General features: G+C 38.8%; 1 protein-coding gene across 3 annotated transcripts in view; it reads left to right on the forward strand.

The window, feature by feature from the left end:
* The window catches only part of YAP1 (Yes associated protein 1), an 86,659-nt gene extending 70,216 nt beyond the window's left edge, over positions 1 to 16,443 (forward strand). For all 3 annotated transcript variants that reach the window (XM_026034951.1, XM_026034950.1, XM_026034952.1), the window contains 3 exons: positions 7,780 to 7,910; positions 12,662 to 12,774; positions 13,363 to 16,443. In XM_026034951.1, the coding sequence (XP_025890736.1) occupies positions 7,780 to 7,910; positions 12,662 to 12,774; positions 13,363 to 13,601 (483 nt within the window). In that variant the 3' untranslated portion in view covers positions 13,602 to 16,443. The remainder of the gene's footprint in view (positions 1 to 7,779; positions 7,911 to 12,661; positions 12,775 to 13,362) is intronic.
* The last annotated feature ends 232 nt before the right edge of the window (positions 16,444 to 16,675 follow it).

The following is a 16,675-nucleotide window of genomic DNA, read 5'->3' on the forward strand; positions in this document are numbered from 1 at the left end:
TGCAAAGACATGTGACCACTCACTTCCTATCTGCTGAGTCATTTCTTTTTGTTGCCTCTTTATTCTTAACTAGCTAAGTTAGTTATAAGCACTTTCAGTGATAAATAATTAATGTCTTTGAAAGATTATTTCAGTTTCCTGTRATTTTTATTAAGTTTGTTTTAACTGATATTTGTCATCTTTAATCAATTTAAATCAAAGTCTTTAATCAACAATGAGGCAGATTTTTTTCAGTGGTAAGATAAATCTTGAGRTAGAAGGGAAGATATTAATTTCACAGGATACTCTTATTAAATCAGTAAACTGTTCTTGGTCACTTTGTGCATACTCGGGGTAAAGCTATTTTGCCATCAGATTTGTGACATTCTTTTCGGGAGAAAGTAAGGATGGCAGCATTAAAAGCAAGTGCTCAAATTCTGCAGGCACCTTCTGTGGTGCTAGTGAAGTTAGTATTATTGCAGACTTAGGGATTTTGTYCCCCTAACATCATTATACATCATTAGAAAAATAAGAGGAACTAGTAGCATAAATATATATATGTGATAAATCAGCATTATTTTGCAGATTTATAGCTTCTTTCATTGGGGGATGAGCTGGAGTGTGGTACTACTTTGGCATATGAAGGTATTTCATAATTTAAAGAAGGATCCAGACTGTATACAGGAATGTTGGTGCATTTCAGGTGACTGCTGTGCCTGTCATATACTTTATTTTTTTCATAACTAATCATACCTTTTTTTCACAACTCAGTCCAAATGGTATCAGTGATCACTTTTACTGGTAATGAATCCCTAATAGGGTTGTCCCTCCACTCTCCTCCTTCCTCTCCACATGTTATCTGAAGCTGACCTAGATTAAGGAGATAAAAGTGATCTGCAGCTTGTTTTCACCAAGTTGTTATATGCATGTCTGTTTTGGGGGTTGTTTTTGTTTTTTAAGCACAGATAACTAAACCCAGTCATTTAACCAGTCATTTTAAACATAGCTCTTTTTTTTTTTTTTTTTTTTTTTTTTGGACTTAATATCCAGAGACATTTTTTAATAATTATATTTACAGAGTTCAAGAGGAAAACAAGTCACACAGTAAATTCTGTACCTGCATTGTGTCCCATGGTTTCCTCTTGCTTGATTGTTTGGTGTCTGATAGGGACAGTGGTCTGCAATATGTCTTATCCCAAAAGAGATCTGSCACGTACAAAGTCCTGAGAAGAGCTAGATAAGATGCACTGAACAATCCTTCCAACAAGAGTTTTCCATTTAACTTTGCTCTTGATTGAAGTTTTGTTTTTCTACTAACACAAATAACATCCAACTCTTCTGATTTTAGTGATTACTGTATCTTTATTTCTCTTTTCTTCTATTCACTTGTTAGCTCCTTTTATTAATAGCAAGCCTTAACTGTTCTGTTTTAGTGTTGCTTTTGCACARTAAACAAAAATTGTAACCCACTTCTTACTCTCCAGAACCAGTACTGAAATGTTGCTGAAGAGCAGTATCACAGCGCTAAGATTATCAAGCAGCCCATGCAATGTCAGAAATGGATTTTGAGGATTCCAAGTAGGCAGAAATCAGTTTGGGGTGTGGTTATCTCCGGTTTTCTTGAATTGTTTTTATTTTACTTCTAGCAGGAATATTCTATTCCGGTAGGTAACAAGCTGTCTTATTCAGTGGACCACTTCTGAAGGTCTTTGCAGTTAATGAAGTAACTTTTTTTGCTTGATTACACTAAATTCAGCTTCTAACAAAAAATCTTAGTGTATTATCTCTATTCTTGTAAACATCCGCTTCTATGAAAGCTCTTGCATTTTTATATAGCTAGASGTTAGTTCAGATACTCTTGTCAAATATGTCTTTTGATGTGCRTGGGGTTGCACAGAGCCTGACTGTGGAGTCCCACTAGCCTTACATGCCTGTGGAGTGGGGAAGGCCGTGCCATGGCTCTAGAAATTAATTCAATGTRTTACTTAATGAGCCTTGTAGAGCCAGCCTGAATTGGAGCTAAGACTGTGACTGGGAAGTTGTGTAGTGTTTTTTAGCAAAATACTTGCTTCATCAATGATTGAGAGCTGTGGTAGACAAGATCTGGCAAACTGGACTGCAGCAGGTGAAAACATTAGTGCTCTCGGCAGCCAAAATGGATGTGTTCGCTCACTGTTCTTCCTAATCTGGTAACCAAAGCGTTTATGTGGCTACACAGCAAGGCAGATCAGAAAAAGGCCACTATCAAAAGAAATATTTTTCACTTTAGTCCTTTTTCTAATTTCTTTCAATGTACAGCCATAAAAATGCTAGTTCCAGATCAGGAGAGGGTGGGAATATGCTAAGGCCACCTGCAGCCCCAATATTAAGTGACTGAGGAATTGTCCCCTTGGCGATGATATATAACCTGTCAAGGCAGACACCCTGTTCAAGCACTGACTCTCAGTCTGTGCCTTGAGTTTCTCTTAAATATAGCCATAAGTTTTGCCAAAGCATTGGAAAGTACAACTCAGAACTGGATGTTCGTAATAAATAATGAAGTGGTTCCTTAACCTATTTATTGCTTATTTAAAGAGTGCCCAGAAAATGCAAACACAACTGGACATAAATAGTCATGCAGCAGTGAAAGGGAGTCCTATGTGGTTGCATCTGGGAGGAAGGGGCTGTGTTGATTGGCACAAAAATACAGAAAATGTGAAACTCAATTACTTTTACTGTAAAAGCAGCATTACGGTTCCTGAATCTTCTTGTGAACATACTGCTTTAAGTGTTCTTTGATGTCTGAGACAGAGTATAGCCTTATTCTTTACTGAAAGCTAAAGATTTGAGTTAAATGTTTTTCTGTTAGTTTGTGTGGCAAAAGCTGTAGTATTTATATTACAGTTTTATACTCCGATTTAAATAGAAATGTTGAGCATCAGTAGCTGGAAGTTACGCAATAGCAAGGACTCGCGGGTTGCATGACARGGATGCACAGTGGAGTGCAGGGACCTTGGCACATCAGTTCAGTCGAACTGTAATGCATTTAGTGCCTACGTTTGTCACAGTTAAGATACAGAATATTTGTAAGGAAAGTTAGGACAAGAGGAAACGGCCACAAATTGAAGCACCAAAAGTTCCATAGGAACTTAAGAAGTTGAAACACAGGAAGTTGCACCTGCATGTGAGGAAGAACTTCTTCACTGTGAGGGTGACAGAGCCCTGGAACAGGCTGCCCAGGGAGGTTGTGGAGTCTCCTTCTCTGGAGATCTTCCAAACCCGCCTGGATGCCACCCTGTGCCACATGYTCTAGGTGACCCTGCGTGTGCAGGGGTGTTGGACTAGATGACCTGTAGAGGTCCCTTCCAACCTTAAAGATTCTATGGCTCTATGAAAGATATTTTTAAAGGGTTTTTAAACTAAGAAGTATTGCTAAAGCAATTGGTCAGCTGAAGAAATGAATTGTGTCTGAGTATGGGACAGCCTCGAGCACCAGCTGTGCCGAAGCGAACAGGAGTTGTCAGCGCAGCCGGCTCGGCCCGCGCGGCCATGGCTGCCGCCTCACGCACGGCGGCCGCCGCCGCCTCACGCGTCGCCGCGCCCGCGGGCTGGGCAGCCACAGCGCCTCGAGGCGCAGGCCACGAGTGTGGCACAGAGCCTGCATGGGCCCCAGAGCAGGGCCTGCGCGGCCAGGCTGCGCACACGCATCTCCTCTGGCCTTGCTGCCCTGCCTGCCCTCGCGCAGCGCGCTGGAGGAGCTCGCCCAGGTTCTCCTGCTCGCAGACAGCCAAAGACGACGCACGGAGATGAGTCCTGTGCCGAGCGYGTGCGGTGCCGTGAACTGTCGCTCCATCGGGGCTCCTCTTGCATCAATTTTGCTGCTTTTCACGATTGCAAMACTGCATGATTTGTGTTTTCCCGTACTCTCCGTTCATTGCGTAATTTCATTTCTGAATTAGTTCGTTGTCTTCTGCCCATGTGTCTTCCCTGTTCTTTTTCTACATATGCTAGAACTTCGTGTTTCTCCAACAGGAACATAAATATTTAAAGTGARGAAATCATTTGTGCAGATGGTCTGTGCAGAGGTGGAGTGGTCTACTGTTTCCCTTGCTACCTCTCCCCATCCCAGTGAAGTTTGTGGAAAGAGCAGTGTTTATGGACAGAAAAATAATAATTGGCCTTTTAAAGCATAAATTTATCAAAAACGATTATAAGGATAGAAGAATATATTCRAAATGATCGGCATGTCATTTTTTTTTAATATAGTAACACTGTGGTACATAAGTAGCACAAGGGAGTCGGTCTTTACCTTTCCTCAAAATTATGGTGAAGGTAAAAGCAAAGGTGTTCTGAAAAGAGTAGTTTTATAAACTTAGTTTGGACATGGTGTAAATGACGTGGAATTGTGTAAAATTTAATCCTTGAACAACTATGAAAAAAACTTGGGAAAGGCCCACTAGATAAATTACACAATGCTGGCCTTGCTTTTAAATCTACTTTCCCCAAGGAGATGATGGATCATTTTGGCCTTGCATGTAATGCCCAAAATTTGGGTTTTGTGCTAACAATGGGAATGCTAAGCTTTTTTTTTTTTTTTTTAAGTACTGTCAGAAAAATAAAAGCTTAGCATTCTTACAAAAATAAGATGAGATCAAGTCATAGAAGTTGAAGCCAAGATTTTGTCATGGTTGCATTTTTGTCTCTAGACTTTGTATACTTCTAATAAAGGATATATTTTTAAAGTATGATTTAGAAACCAAGAGTTCACATTGCTCTGTTTGGAGATGGGGAGGCTTGTACCCTCCCAAACATTTTTTTAACTGTGGAAAACACATAAACTTTCAAGTTCACTGCAAATCAGTTTTATAAGGAGGAYAAAAAAGGCCTTTCTTCAAGCTATGTGATTTTCTTTCTCTGCACCTTTAAAAAATGGCAGGCAGCATATTCTTGAAGGCTTGTAGAAAACATCAAATATGTTGTAGTAGGCTTAAAATCGCTGCATTTTTTTCTCAACAGGTGTCCACTTTGGTAATTCCTTTTTTAGATCATAAGATTGACATGAATTTGTTGCTTGAGTGAGTGTTGGGGGTAGCTTTTTTCCTAGTTAGAGTGGACTAGAATAAATCCTGCATTCCTCCCAGCTACTTCCTGTAGTTCTTCCTTCTCTAAATAAATAGCATTAGTGCAAATTATTACAAATTTACATCTTGGCATTGTTTGTTGAAACAAAGATAAAATTAGTATTAATATTAAACTTAATATTACTGTTTCCTGTTTTATATGAATCTTTTTAGTAAGTCTTTAGTGAAAGGTAATTATGTTTTGTAGTTACCCATCCTTTGACCTATACTTAWTTTTATCATGCTATTTCAAGGTCATATATGACAAAACTACATTCAATTGCTCTTGCCCTTCAAGTATTTAGAAAATTCAAAAGTAACTTTCTCCCTTTGCGTATTGCTTATTCCTTTGTACTGATTTCCTTTTCTTCACCTCTAAGTTTAAGGTACAGAGGAGAATTTTTCTTTCCTGCTACTGTGGTGCAGGAAGCATCAGATGTAGCTCCTGAAAAGGAGACCTGCATGCGATTTGTTGTTGTGTTTTGGGGATTGGTTGGTTTCAGTGGTGTTTTCAACTATGGGATCACTAGGCCTTGCTGAAGATGTGATAGACCAGGCCCTTCCAAAGAGAGGAAATGTCATTTCAGTGTCTGTGGCAGAAGGGACTCCAGTTGGCTTTGCACGGGCATTGCTCTCGGGGTGCCAGTCTCTGACTCGGGTTCTTCTGCATTGTGGTGCTCGTGCCCTCTGCTCCCTGTTTGCTTGTCAGGGACTGCAGCCTAAGGAGACAAAAATGCCTTGTRCAGAGCAAAGGGGAAAGACCAGGGAATTCTTGCCACATCTAGGCATTTGTAGGAATATAGGAATGGGGGAAGGTTGTTAACTGACTGCACTAATGTTGCAGTAAAGACTGCAACTATGGCCTGTTCCAGCAGGGAACGTTGCCAAGTGTAAAYCCAAGGCTGAAAAGAATCTAAAATCAGTGATGCAAAATCAAGTGATATTTTCCCCTTTGTTTTTAATGGGAAAATAGTAAACTAGCTAATTGATAGTAGTAATATCATATAAAGGAAGTTTATCGGAGAAGGGAAGGCTCAGGTGATGTTTGGAGGAATTTTTCTGCTTTCCAGAGGAAGGACATAAAGTATGTGATGAAAGTGAGTAATTCTGAGGATGTTTTAAGACTTCCCTCAGATCACCACTAGGGAAGAATTCCTGGAAAGCAAATTGTATTTAAATGAAACAAAATGGTGATTCCAGTTGTATGTCATATAAATATCAGGGCCTTCATTACATAAGAAAAGACAAGGCATTTGAATAAGCCTATAGAAATGSATAAGTGGTACCTGCTTTGCTCTCATCAAAAAATGAGGGGAAGGAATATTATTACTCTTTATTAGAACATAGCATATGTTTACCTTTGCATAACCTAATAAAAGGAATGTGTTTACTTAGGGGAGACAATTGCATGTGACAAAAACAGTTGGTACATTTGGATATTTCCACAGGGTCTGAGTACTTGGGTGGGAAAACCTTCTACTGCAAGACATGAAACTTGCTATTAAAGGAATATGTGGAATTATAATCCACAGGAATGTGAAGCACATGCAGTCTAGAAAAGAAGAAAAGCAGATGGTAGAGGAGCACATTGTGTGTTTGGTACAATGTATTAGAAAAGAACATTACCTTAGACTTCTACTAGAATCTACTTAGATTTTAAATAGAATCAATGAAGAACTGGAAAAATTGGGAAATGGAAATTTATTTTTACATTTTAAAAATCTGCAGTGGTCGTCAAGTTTGTGTTTGAAATGGATAAAGACCCCTAATTTTACAACTTGAGAAAGCTTGAGTGTTGTCTTTATAAAAGACTAGCTTCCTAAGCAGAGCTAGGAAATAATATACTACTAATAGTGGTCACAAGACCAATCTCTGTATTAACAAAACCTGGACTTGTTGAGTCACTGATGATGATTCAAGGAAGTCTAATTTTCACGTGAGTTAGTTATGGAAGTAATATCAACGCAAGGAAGTGATATCTCTGCACAACCTCCACTTTTAATTTTGTGCGTTTTATGTTAAAAAGTGATGATAAAAGTTCTGGATGGATGGATGAAATGGTTATACATTGATTATTTGGTGTACAGTAAGAGGAATAAAAATATGGATGTAATTTGAGGTTCTTAACTTTGAAAAGGCAGGCTGTCCTGTTTTAAGTCATAGATTTGAAGAATTTTAAGATTTACAGATGGGAGAGTTACTGACTTACAGAAATGTTGAAGTATGTGCCTCAACAGAAGGAGTAAACAGGAACTTTTAAGGAAATGCTCTCAAGCATTGCTGGATGAATAAGAAAGAAATTAGAACTAGTTAGAGACTATAAGGAATAGGGATAAAGAGATAGCAGACACAGCTCTATCACAGGAGTCAGGAAGTGTTGACAGCCCTTTTTGACTTTAAGAAAAGACTTAGAAAAAGGATATTAAAGTAAACTTGAAAATATTTTTGTAAACATTTTTTTATATACGTAAGAATAAGTGAAGTCCCTGAAATATTGGGCATGAATGGATGAACATTTTTTCACTGAATCCAGTGAAAATTCCTTCTTTGTCTGCAGAAACTTATTTCCCTTAAATATGGTAACTGAAAACATTAAAGCATCAATTATCCTATAATGTCTTTTTTTTTTTTTTTTTTGATATTTGAAAAGTGCACTTACTTGCCTAATATCTTTTCTTTTCTCCTCCTTCCCCCTTTTTAGGAATTGGCTCTCCGTAGCCAGCTTCCAACAATGGAACAAGACGGTGGTTCTCAAAATCCCGTGTCATCTCCCGGAATGTCTCAGGAACTGAGAACAATGACTACAAATAGCTCTGACCCCTTTCTTAACAGGTTTGTAGGAGTAGCTATTGGAGGGGGGAAAAATTGATTTAAGATTCTGTTTAGTACATGTAATAGTTTATTTTGAACATCTGTCTGTGCCAAAAGCCACAGCTGTAAATGAATCTTTCCTTAAATGGCAAGTCTAGTAAAAGTTGAGGATTAAAAGCTGTCTCCTGTGGGAGGAAGTAGTCTGTTCAGACTTGTAGGAAGGTTTTTTATTCAAAGTCATAACATGTTTGCCTCTGCATAATCTGTTGACTAACAGTCATTTCAAATTACTGACTCAGAAGAATTTGTGAATAGCTTGCTGTGAGATCAAATGAACTGTGAGGCTCATTTAGAACTATGCCTGGAGGTTCATTTTAAGGTTTCTCCCTTCACCCCTTCCCTACACTTTAGATATTTAGCCTAACAGTATTTTTACTTTGTTAATGTTATGTCTGCAAATAGTRGCATGTTTTTCTTTAAATATTTTTTATTTGAAGTTTTCTCTTAATTCAAGAGTTGCAAAAGTTTTTGCAAGATAGACTCTTCTGAATAACTTTTCCCCTAAACCCTCTGAGTTAAGTAGTGTTTGTTTTGTTGGAAATAATAATTCTGATTACAGCCTGCAAATGCTGTAACTATTGCGGTTATGGGCAAACTGTTGCGACTTAAGATACGTCACATCCATATTTTTATGTAACAACTTGGAGGGGGGAAAAAAGATCAAACTGATAAAAGAATAAGCCATGAGCCATATAATTTTGCAAAATCTGCTCCATAGTATGAAKCAGTTAAACTTCAGTCAATTTAAGGGACTTGTGTTGAAATACTTGATTTGGTAGTAGTTCATCGGATTATTTTTGTCAGCACTATATAGCAGTGGCAACTCAGTATCGCCTAGCATAAGAAAGCGAAATTATCTATTTCTGCATTACCTCGAGATGCTAGCCTAGCATTAGGGTGCTTATTGTTAGTGCCCAGGAATTAGAACAATAGAATTATATAGATTAGAATTAGAACAACCTTCTTCTCTTAAAAGGTATATTACTATATTCATGAAAAAGTAATTAAGATTCTTCACTATTCTTTCAATGTAAGTCATAACTTTCATGTTTTTGCCATCAATATAGTTTGCGACCTACTTGTAAGGTAAGAGGTCGATACTTTGTAGTGTTTGCATGATTTTACAGCTGGGCAAGCTTAGATATCTGCTGTTATTCTAGAAAATCCTTTGTGCGCTTATAAAATCACTCTCTTTTTCTTCCTTCCTTCCTATTCTTTCAGATAACTTATATATGGCCATCTCTCATAGTTAGCTTTTTCATCCTTGAGGAAATATTTTCAGTGTATGCAACTTTTGCAGTGGTTGATATTCTGTTAGCTTTGTTTACCTCTGCTTTTTGCCTTTTCCAAGAGACTTCTCCATTTCTCTCTCTCCCTCTCTCTCTGTACCATCCTTATTCTGATTCTCAAAACAAGTAAAATCCAGTCAGGTGGAGGTTGTGCTCTCTCTTGCCAATGGAGTCTAGTCATTCTGGTAGTTTGGGTGGTTGTATCTGTCACATTGTATCTATCAAATTGTATCTGTCACAAGTTGGCCCTTCCTCTCTGCACAGAAACCACTGCCTGTGCTAATGTTTTGGGAGAGGGAGAAAAGGTTCCTTCTCAAGGTACACTGTGCTTGCATGGATCAGAGAAAACCAAATCAAGACAGTAGGCCTTGCCTGTTGAGAAAAAAGTCGTGGTTAAATTGCTGTAGAAATAAGTACTGTTTTCAAGTTTGGGGCTTGTACTTCAGGAAGATTATCACCTACATGGACAAATCTGATTATAAGACTTCGTTTTTATTAGAGGGAGGAGTTGTCCTCCGTGAAATTCACTCAGAAGTCTTTTGTGATCTTTACCTATGCTGAGATGTTCAACCTGGAGAAGAGAAGACTGAGGGGTGATCTTACAGGAGGCTCTGTCTGGATATGAGGAGAAGCTTCTGTACTGTGATAGTGGCTGAACCCTGGAGCATGTTGCCCAGAGAAGTTGTGGCGTCTCCGTTCTTGGAGACACTCAAAAGGCACCTGGACATGATCCTGGGCAACAAGCTCTAGCTGACCATGCCTGAGCTGGACTAGATGATCTCTRCAGGTCGCTTCAGCCTCCACTGTTGTGAGATTAGGGGAGTTAGAAATGAGAAGAAGGCCACAGGGACAAATTCAAACCTTCACTTTTTGGAAAAGTTGATAATTAGTGTGGACTATTTACAACAAAGCACAGTTACAGTCTGTCCACTTGGAAATGGCCAACCACATTTGGCTGCTTGGATTGACTTCTTAAGGGAGGTTGATCTTACCCCAGAGAAAATGATGAAAATCTGCAAAATTTGTACCTGATGTGAGCTCAAAATATTTTCATGTGCATTTTGCTTTGAGCACTGTCCTCTTCTGGATGACATACTGTGACTACTGAATGACTTACTGCATATTGCTAACAGAAAGAGGAACTTCTGAAAGGACGTTTGTTGGTATGAATAGCTGTCTCTGCTGCATACAACAGCCCAGTAATTTTGCTCCAAAGATCTCCATAATGTCCCTTAAATTTCAGGCCTACAGTGGTACTTTTATCTCATTAAGCTGCATAAATTTCCTGATGAGACTGTATTGTTTTGGGTGCTGAGGCTTGATGGATATCCAAAGTTTAAGTAGTCTGAATATTTTCCACTGCCTACATAAAAAGAACACCCAAAGAGTATCAGAAAACGATGCTATTTTGGAGCAGATTAAGATGATATACAGTGGTGTGCTCATTTATCCACTAAATCCTTTGCCTGTGTCTTTAGTATTTATGGTCTTTGCATATTTTATTTTTAGAATGGGACGTTGTGCAGTACAATCCTTACTAGGCGGTTTCACCTTTTGATTTAACACTTTGTTTATATATTTTTGTCTATTTGATTATATATTGGTAGTAGTGATAATACTCTGTTTAACTCCTCCAATTTTTGCTTTCTGCTTTTGTACATGGATATTTTTAGCAGGTATTTCTTAAAGGAACATTCACTCTTCCTTGGATAATGCTGCTAAGTTGCATGCAATAATTATGAGTGGTGTGGCTGTTAATTGAAGGGAAGGGATCCACATTGAAATGAAGGGCAGAGAAAGGGCACGTGAAGGAGTGAAGGAGTGATTTGAAAGAAAAGAAGTGTTGGCCATTTGAAGTGACAGCAGCAGCCAAAAAACCTTCTCAGCTAGAGTGGTTTTGTTCAGTGCAGTCTCAGTTGGTTTTAGCTTTTCAACTCACAAAGTCGGACATTTTTTCACAGAAGTTTTAAGTGTCTTGCTTATTTCAATATGACTTCTGCAGGTTTAAGGAAAAAAGATGTAATATACTGAGTGGTTATCAGATGTATGGTAATATTATTCTTAATTTTTTTGTGCTATAACTATATAGAAATACACAACGCAAAAATGACTCTTACAACGCAAAAAAGACTTTGTAAAATCCAATGTGTTCGTGGTTGATAGCATTTTACTTGCATCCAGTGTTGAACAGCTGTTCARCTACCTCCTGTTGGCTCCTCCATGCTTAACAACAAAGTATATGCTTATACACGTCRTGAGCACATTACAAGAAGGACCAGTATTTCTTCAGATGCTAATTTGAGGTGCACATGCAGCTAAACTCCATTTCATATTCAAGCTGGAAAATCAGTAAGGGTTCTTGGTGAACGCTGCCACAAATGAGGAAATGTGAAAGATTTGAAAACACCCTGTGGAGCTTGCTCGTAGTGAGCACTATTGCAGGGTTGTGCTTGTGCAGCTGGGACTGCTGCATCTTCAGGCTCTCGGAGCTTGAGGCTCGCAGACTTGTGCCCATCTTGTCTTGCACAGCAAGTAGTTTAAGGGAAAGAAAGAGTTTTGAAAATAATTATTCTACTTAAAGTAATGACTTGGAGTCTTGCATGTAGCTTTTCGTGGTTCTTCTACTTGTAGGGAAGTAGTTTATCTACTTGATAAGAAAGTCAACGACTAAATTCCCTTCTGAATTTCAAAATTTTCCACCACAATGTTGTTGGTTTTGCTTTTTCCTCTAGTAGAGATGGCAACAAGAACACAACATATATAGGGCCTTTTGCCACCTCTGCTTTGTTAACCGTTCTGTCAGCAAGATCATTTGGCACAGGGTTTGTTTGCAGGATGACTTCTGTACCAGTGTTTGATTTATATTAGTGCTCCGACGTGTATAACTGAACTAGTAGTAACAACAGTGGGAAGCAATTGAAGAATTGCTTGAGTAGTTCCAACTCTATTTATAACAGAACAGAACTAAAAATAATGTCAGTGGGTGATTAAACAACAGGACATGAGCATTTATGATTTTTTTTATCCTTATGAAAGAAGTGTGAATTGCTATAACCATTATAAAGTTTTACAATCATTACAGACTATCTGTGATACATTTGTAATGGGTTTGTAGTGGCTGTGGGTGTGTGTGAAACTGCTTTTAAAACAATGCAGAGCTTTGATAGGCACTTAATTAAAGCTGCTTAAGTATGTATGTTCTCATCAAGTAAAATTGAATCCAAATAATAAGGTCTTAAGTGGTAAAAGCCTTCATCTCATACAGTCAAAGGCTCCAGCTTCTGGTTAGAATACTGCATTTCTTGTGGTAGCAATGCCATCAAAGCCCTCAGATTTCTTCCAAAACTTGCATCTTCTGATCACCTAAACTTTTTATCCTCAGTACCCTACCCTCAATTTTTTGCTGCTTTTCCTCTGTTATAGTGGAACATATCACTCCAGAGATGAAAGCACAGACAGTGGACTTAGCATGAGCAGTTACAGTGTGCCCAGAACCCCCGATGACTTTCTGAACAGTGTTGATGAGATGGATACAGGTTTGTTTTTGCTTTTTGTTTACTTTTATGCATGTTTTTCAGGAATGCTTGTGCCCATTGAGCGCTCTGCCCCTTGCCATGGAAGCTGTGGCACTTCCCAGCATTCTGCCACCTTCTCTTCAGAAGTATTTTAGTTGGATTTGTGACAAATATACCTGTAATAAATTCTATCCAGGAGGAGCTCATAATTGATATCACTTCATAATTAAGCAGAAATTGAGTGACCATTTGCCTATTTGAGTGYTAATATTGCTTGTTTTGAGCTGAGAACACTACCTTATCCGTTACTGCCATGTAATATTGCTCCAAAACACTTGACTTGTCGGAGTTGTCTTTTAAGTATAAAAAATAACAAAAATAAAATATGATTAGCAGAGATTAAAGTCCAGAAGTGGAAAAGGTTGAAACAAAGGCATGTTCCTTTGTATCTCTGCAGTCATGTCATCTATGGTATTGGGATAGATTTCTGTGAATCTGCCTGTATGATATGAAGGAGCTGGGGCTAATTTTAGGCTAGTTGTCCTGATAAATAGTGGGTTTGGTAATTCCAATGTGGTTAATATCCGTCTTGCTTTCTGTTGTGACTAGGTGACAGTATCAGCCAAAGTAACATACCGTCCCATCAGAACCGTTTCCCAGACTACCTTGAAGCCATTCCAGGGACGAATGTGGACCTTGGGACACTGGAAGGAGATGGGATGAACATAGAAGGAGAGGAACTGATGCCAAGTCTGCAAGAGGCTTTGAGCTCCGACATCCTTAATGACATGGAATCTGTCTTGGCAGCCACCAAGCTAGATAAAGAGAGTTTTCTTACTTGGTTATAGAGGCCTCAGGGAGACTGAATTCTAAATCTGTGAAGGATCTAAGGAGAATAGGACATCTGTAACTGAAGTTCAGAACAAGCCAATGTGGCAAACTTTGGCTTGTGTTCAGAGAAAGTAAATGAACAAACACCCAACAAGATTATTTCATTTTGCTCTTCCTTGTCCATCGCTGCTGTTAAATATTGCTGACTTCTCTCCACAGTTGACTCTGAAGAACAGACACCTTCTTGATCTTTCTCTCTTGCTGTTGCAACTACTGTTCAAGGGGGGTGGGAAGGGATGATGGGCCCATTTGGATGACGAGCCTGTTTGGATGACGAATGCCATTCCTTTTGTCCTAGTGCGCGCTTGCATATCAGCTCATCTAAGTCCTCGGATTTGCAAGTTCATTTCTGCATGTCAGTGCTTGTAGTTTGCTCAGCTTGTTGTCTCCTGCTGCCTGTGGCAAGTGGTAAAACGTGACATACAGGGGTGACAAGCCAAAAATGATGTATCTGGTCAAAAGAAGTCAATACTGATTTGGAGATTCGACTTAAAGGAGGGCAGAAGACTGTTTGACATTAAGTGTTTCCACTAATAGCTCTTTCATTAGTCACGAAGTGCTCTTGTTCATATTTTATGTTATAGTAAGTCATGAGTCATTTTACATAGAAACATATATGAACTTTGATTGTTGCCACATATTCTAGCCTAACATTTGTCAGAAATAGTTTGATTATTTTTGTTAGTTGTTTTAACTGTAGCTGTAGGGCGGGAAGTAATTATAGGTGTTCTTTTTTTAATAGTGAAATCTAAGGGTTTTTTTTTCCTGATTTCACACAGTCTTATTTAAATCTGAATTGTCTGCTTTTTTATACCCAAAACATGCTTATTGTAGCCTAATAAGCTAGTGAGTACATAATACAGTGTGTTTTGCCTGTAACTTTTTTTAAAGGCTAGCTTTGAATGTAATCATTAGAATTCATGACCAGTGGCTTATTTTTCATGTTTATTTGCAAAAATTTTGAATTAGAATCTGATCTGCAGTGTAAAAGTTGGGATTCTAAGTATGGTATGTACAGTTTTTAAATGCATTTAGAAGTAGCAGGAATGGTTTTTAAATGACAGATGSACCTATAATCTGTCTCTGGTTTTCAGTTTCGATATCTAAGTGAATTTAGCTTTTAAAATCCATAATGGAAGAAAAACTTGCGGAAAGCTTCTCTTAAGTTAGCATGGAAAAATAGTTTCATCTACTGATTTCACTCAATGTTGCAATGAAAATGCTGGCACACCAAAAGACAAAAAGTCCTCATTGAAACTCTTAGATAAAATAGTTTGATATCAAATTCTGCTTGGTGAAAAATAAGCCCTGGGCACTATATGTAGAAGACTGTAAAGATACGTGGTAGATGGTGACATGAGCAGGTAATGACGTGTATATTAGTAGTAGAGCTTAGCATGGGGTAGAGGTGAGTATGAGTTACCTATATTTTAACAGGAAAAGATGTGTCACTAAGTTTACTTCAACAGGAAAAGCTGTGTCACTGAGTTGTCTGCAGGAGCTGACACCGTTTCCAAAGAGTATTTTTAAATGAACAAAGTGAGTATGAATCAAACTTTCAGTATAAGCTATGAGGTTTTGTGATTTGTCTGTCTGTTTGTTGTTGTTTTTCCGACGGATAATGGTGAGTCACCAGTTAGCACCTCTGGAATCAAGGGCCTGTCGCCTTCCCGAGCGGAGCCCTCGTTGTCACGGGTGGTAACAAGGCTGCAGAGCCGCTGCGTGAGCCTGGAACTCGGCTTTGGGAAATCTCAGCTGACAGRGACTTCCTGGGGGCAGCGTGGGTTTTTAAGGACTTGTTTATCTTTCAAGTTAGGAATAAATCAGTAATACAAAAAATAACCCATATAATAACCTGGATTCTTATATATATGCTTCAGGGACAGATATGTTTTAGAACAATTTAAGGTGTGAAAACTCTGAGATGAGAGTTTCTTTTATTACAAGCCGAAGWGGCAGAGATTTGAAATCTGCCCCACTAAATACAATTTTACTACTTCACCTAAGTAGTACCTTAGTATTTGAAATAAGCAAAATTATGGCTTGTAGTGGAATACAGGCAGGTTTTTAAACACTGATTTTCAAAACACATCCACAGTGACATATGTTCTGCTACACCTTCAGTGATTAATAGGCCACTTATATTGTGCAATGACACGGTAGCTCTTAAAGCAGTGTATTGTGTCCAAGATAAGGATTTTAGTAGCATTTTTACAGTTCCATTATGAATTCTGTCTTCTTCCCTTCAGGAAAAAAAATGACACTAAGCTGTTAAATATAACTTGAATTGCCTGACATAAAACAACAGCAAGGACGTTCAGAATTCCTTCCATTTCAGTCGTCTGCCCCCCTTGCATCAGGGCAGAGTAGCACGGAGTGCTCTGTGCGCAGACCCCTGCCTTGCTGTGCCAAGGTGCAACATGGATGAGTACGGAACAAATTCTGTTTCCTTGCTTTCGTGTGTTTGACAGCTTTAATATTTGAATGTTTTCCTCTCATTGTAGAAACACTAAATGGCTTATACTGTATTTGGGTAGCACTGCTTAGGGTAGATGCTGACAAACTGGGAATCCTTGAACTGCTCTAACACTAACTCATTTTTGTGATACTTATTTTAATGGATTTTTTAAATACATTTCCGTTCTTTTGTTTGTTAGGAAACATACCATAGAGATGCTGTATTGTTGGCAATCAACATTAATTTGGATTTCTTTTTTTTTATTCTGCAAGTGCATTGTTTGATGAAGTGGTTAAAATTGTTTGAAATGCAAAAGTGTTTGGGGTAGTATTTTATACTGATGTATATATTGAAACAAATCATTGTAATAATTGCAGTAGCTTTAGGTTACAACTACACTACACGCAGAAGGCCGAGGGAGCTGCCGGGAGCTGCTGCGCGCGGGTGGCGCCGGCACGTGTGGGTCACGCGTGGCAGCGCTCGGCGTGGGACACGCGGGTCACGCATGGCCCTGCTCGGCGTGGGACACGTGGGTCACACAGGGCCCTGCTCGGCACTGGGACACGCGGGTCA

Source organism: Nothoprocta perdicaria, unplaced genomic scaffold (assembly GCF_003342845.1).
Source record: "Nothoprocta perdicaria isolate Ctin4 unplaced genomic scaffold, notPer1 scaffold_153, whole genome shotgun sequence".
Taxonomy (NCBI): domain Eukaryota; kingdom Metazoa; phylum Chordata; class Aves; order Tinamiformes; family Tinamidae; genus Nothoprocta; species Nothoprocta perdicaria.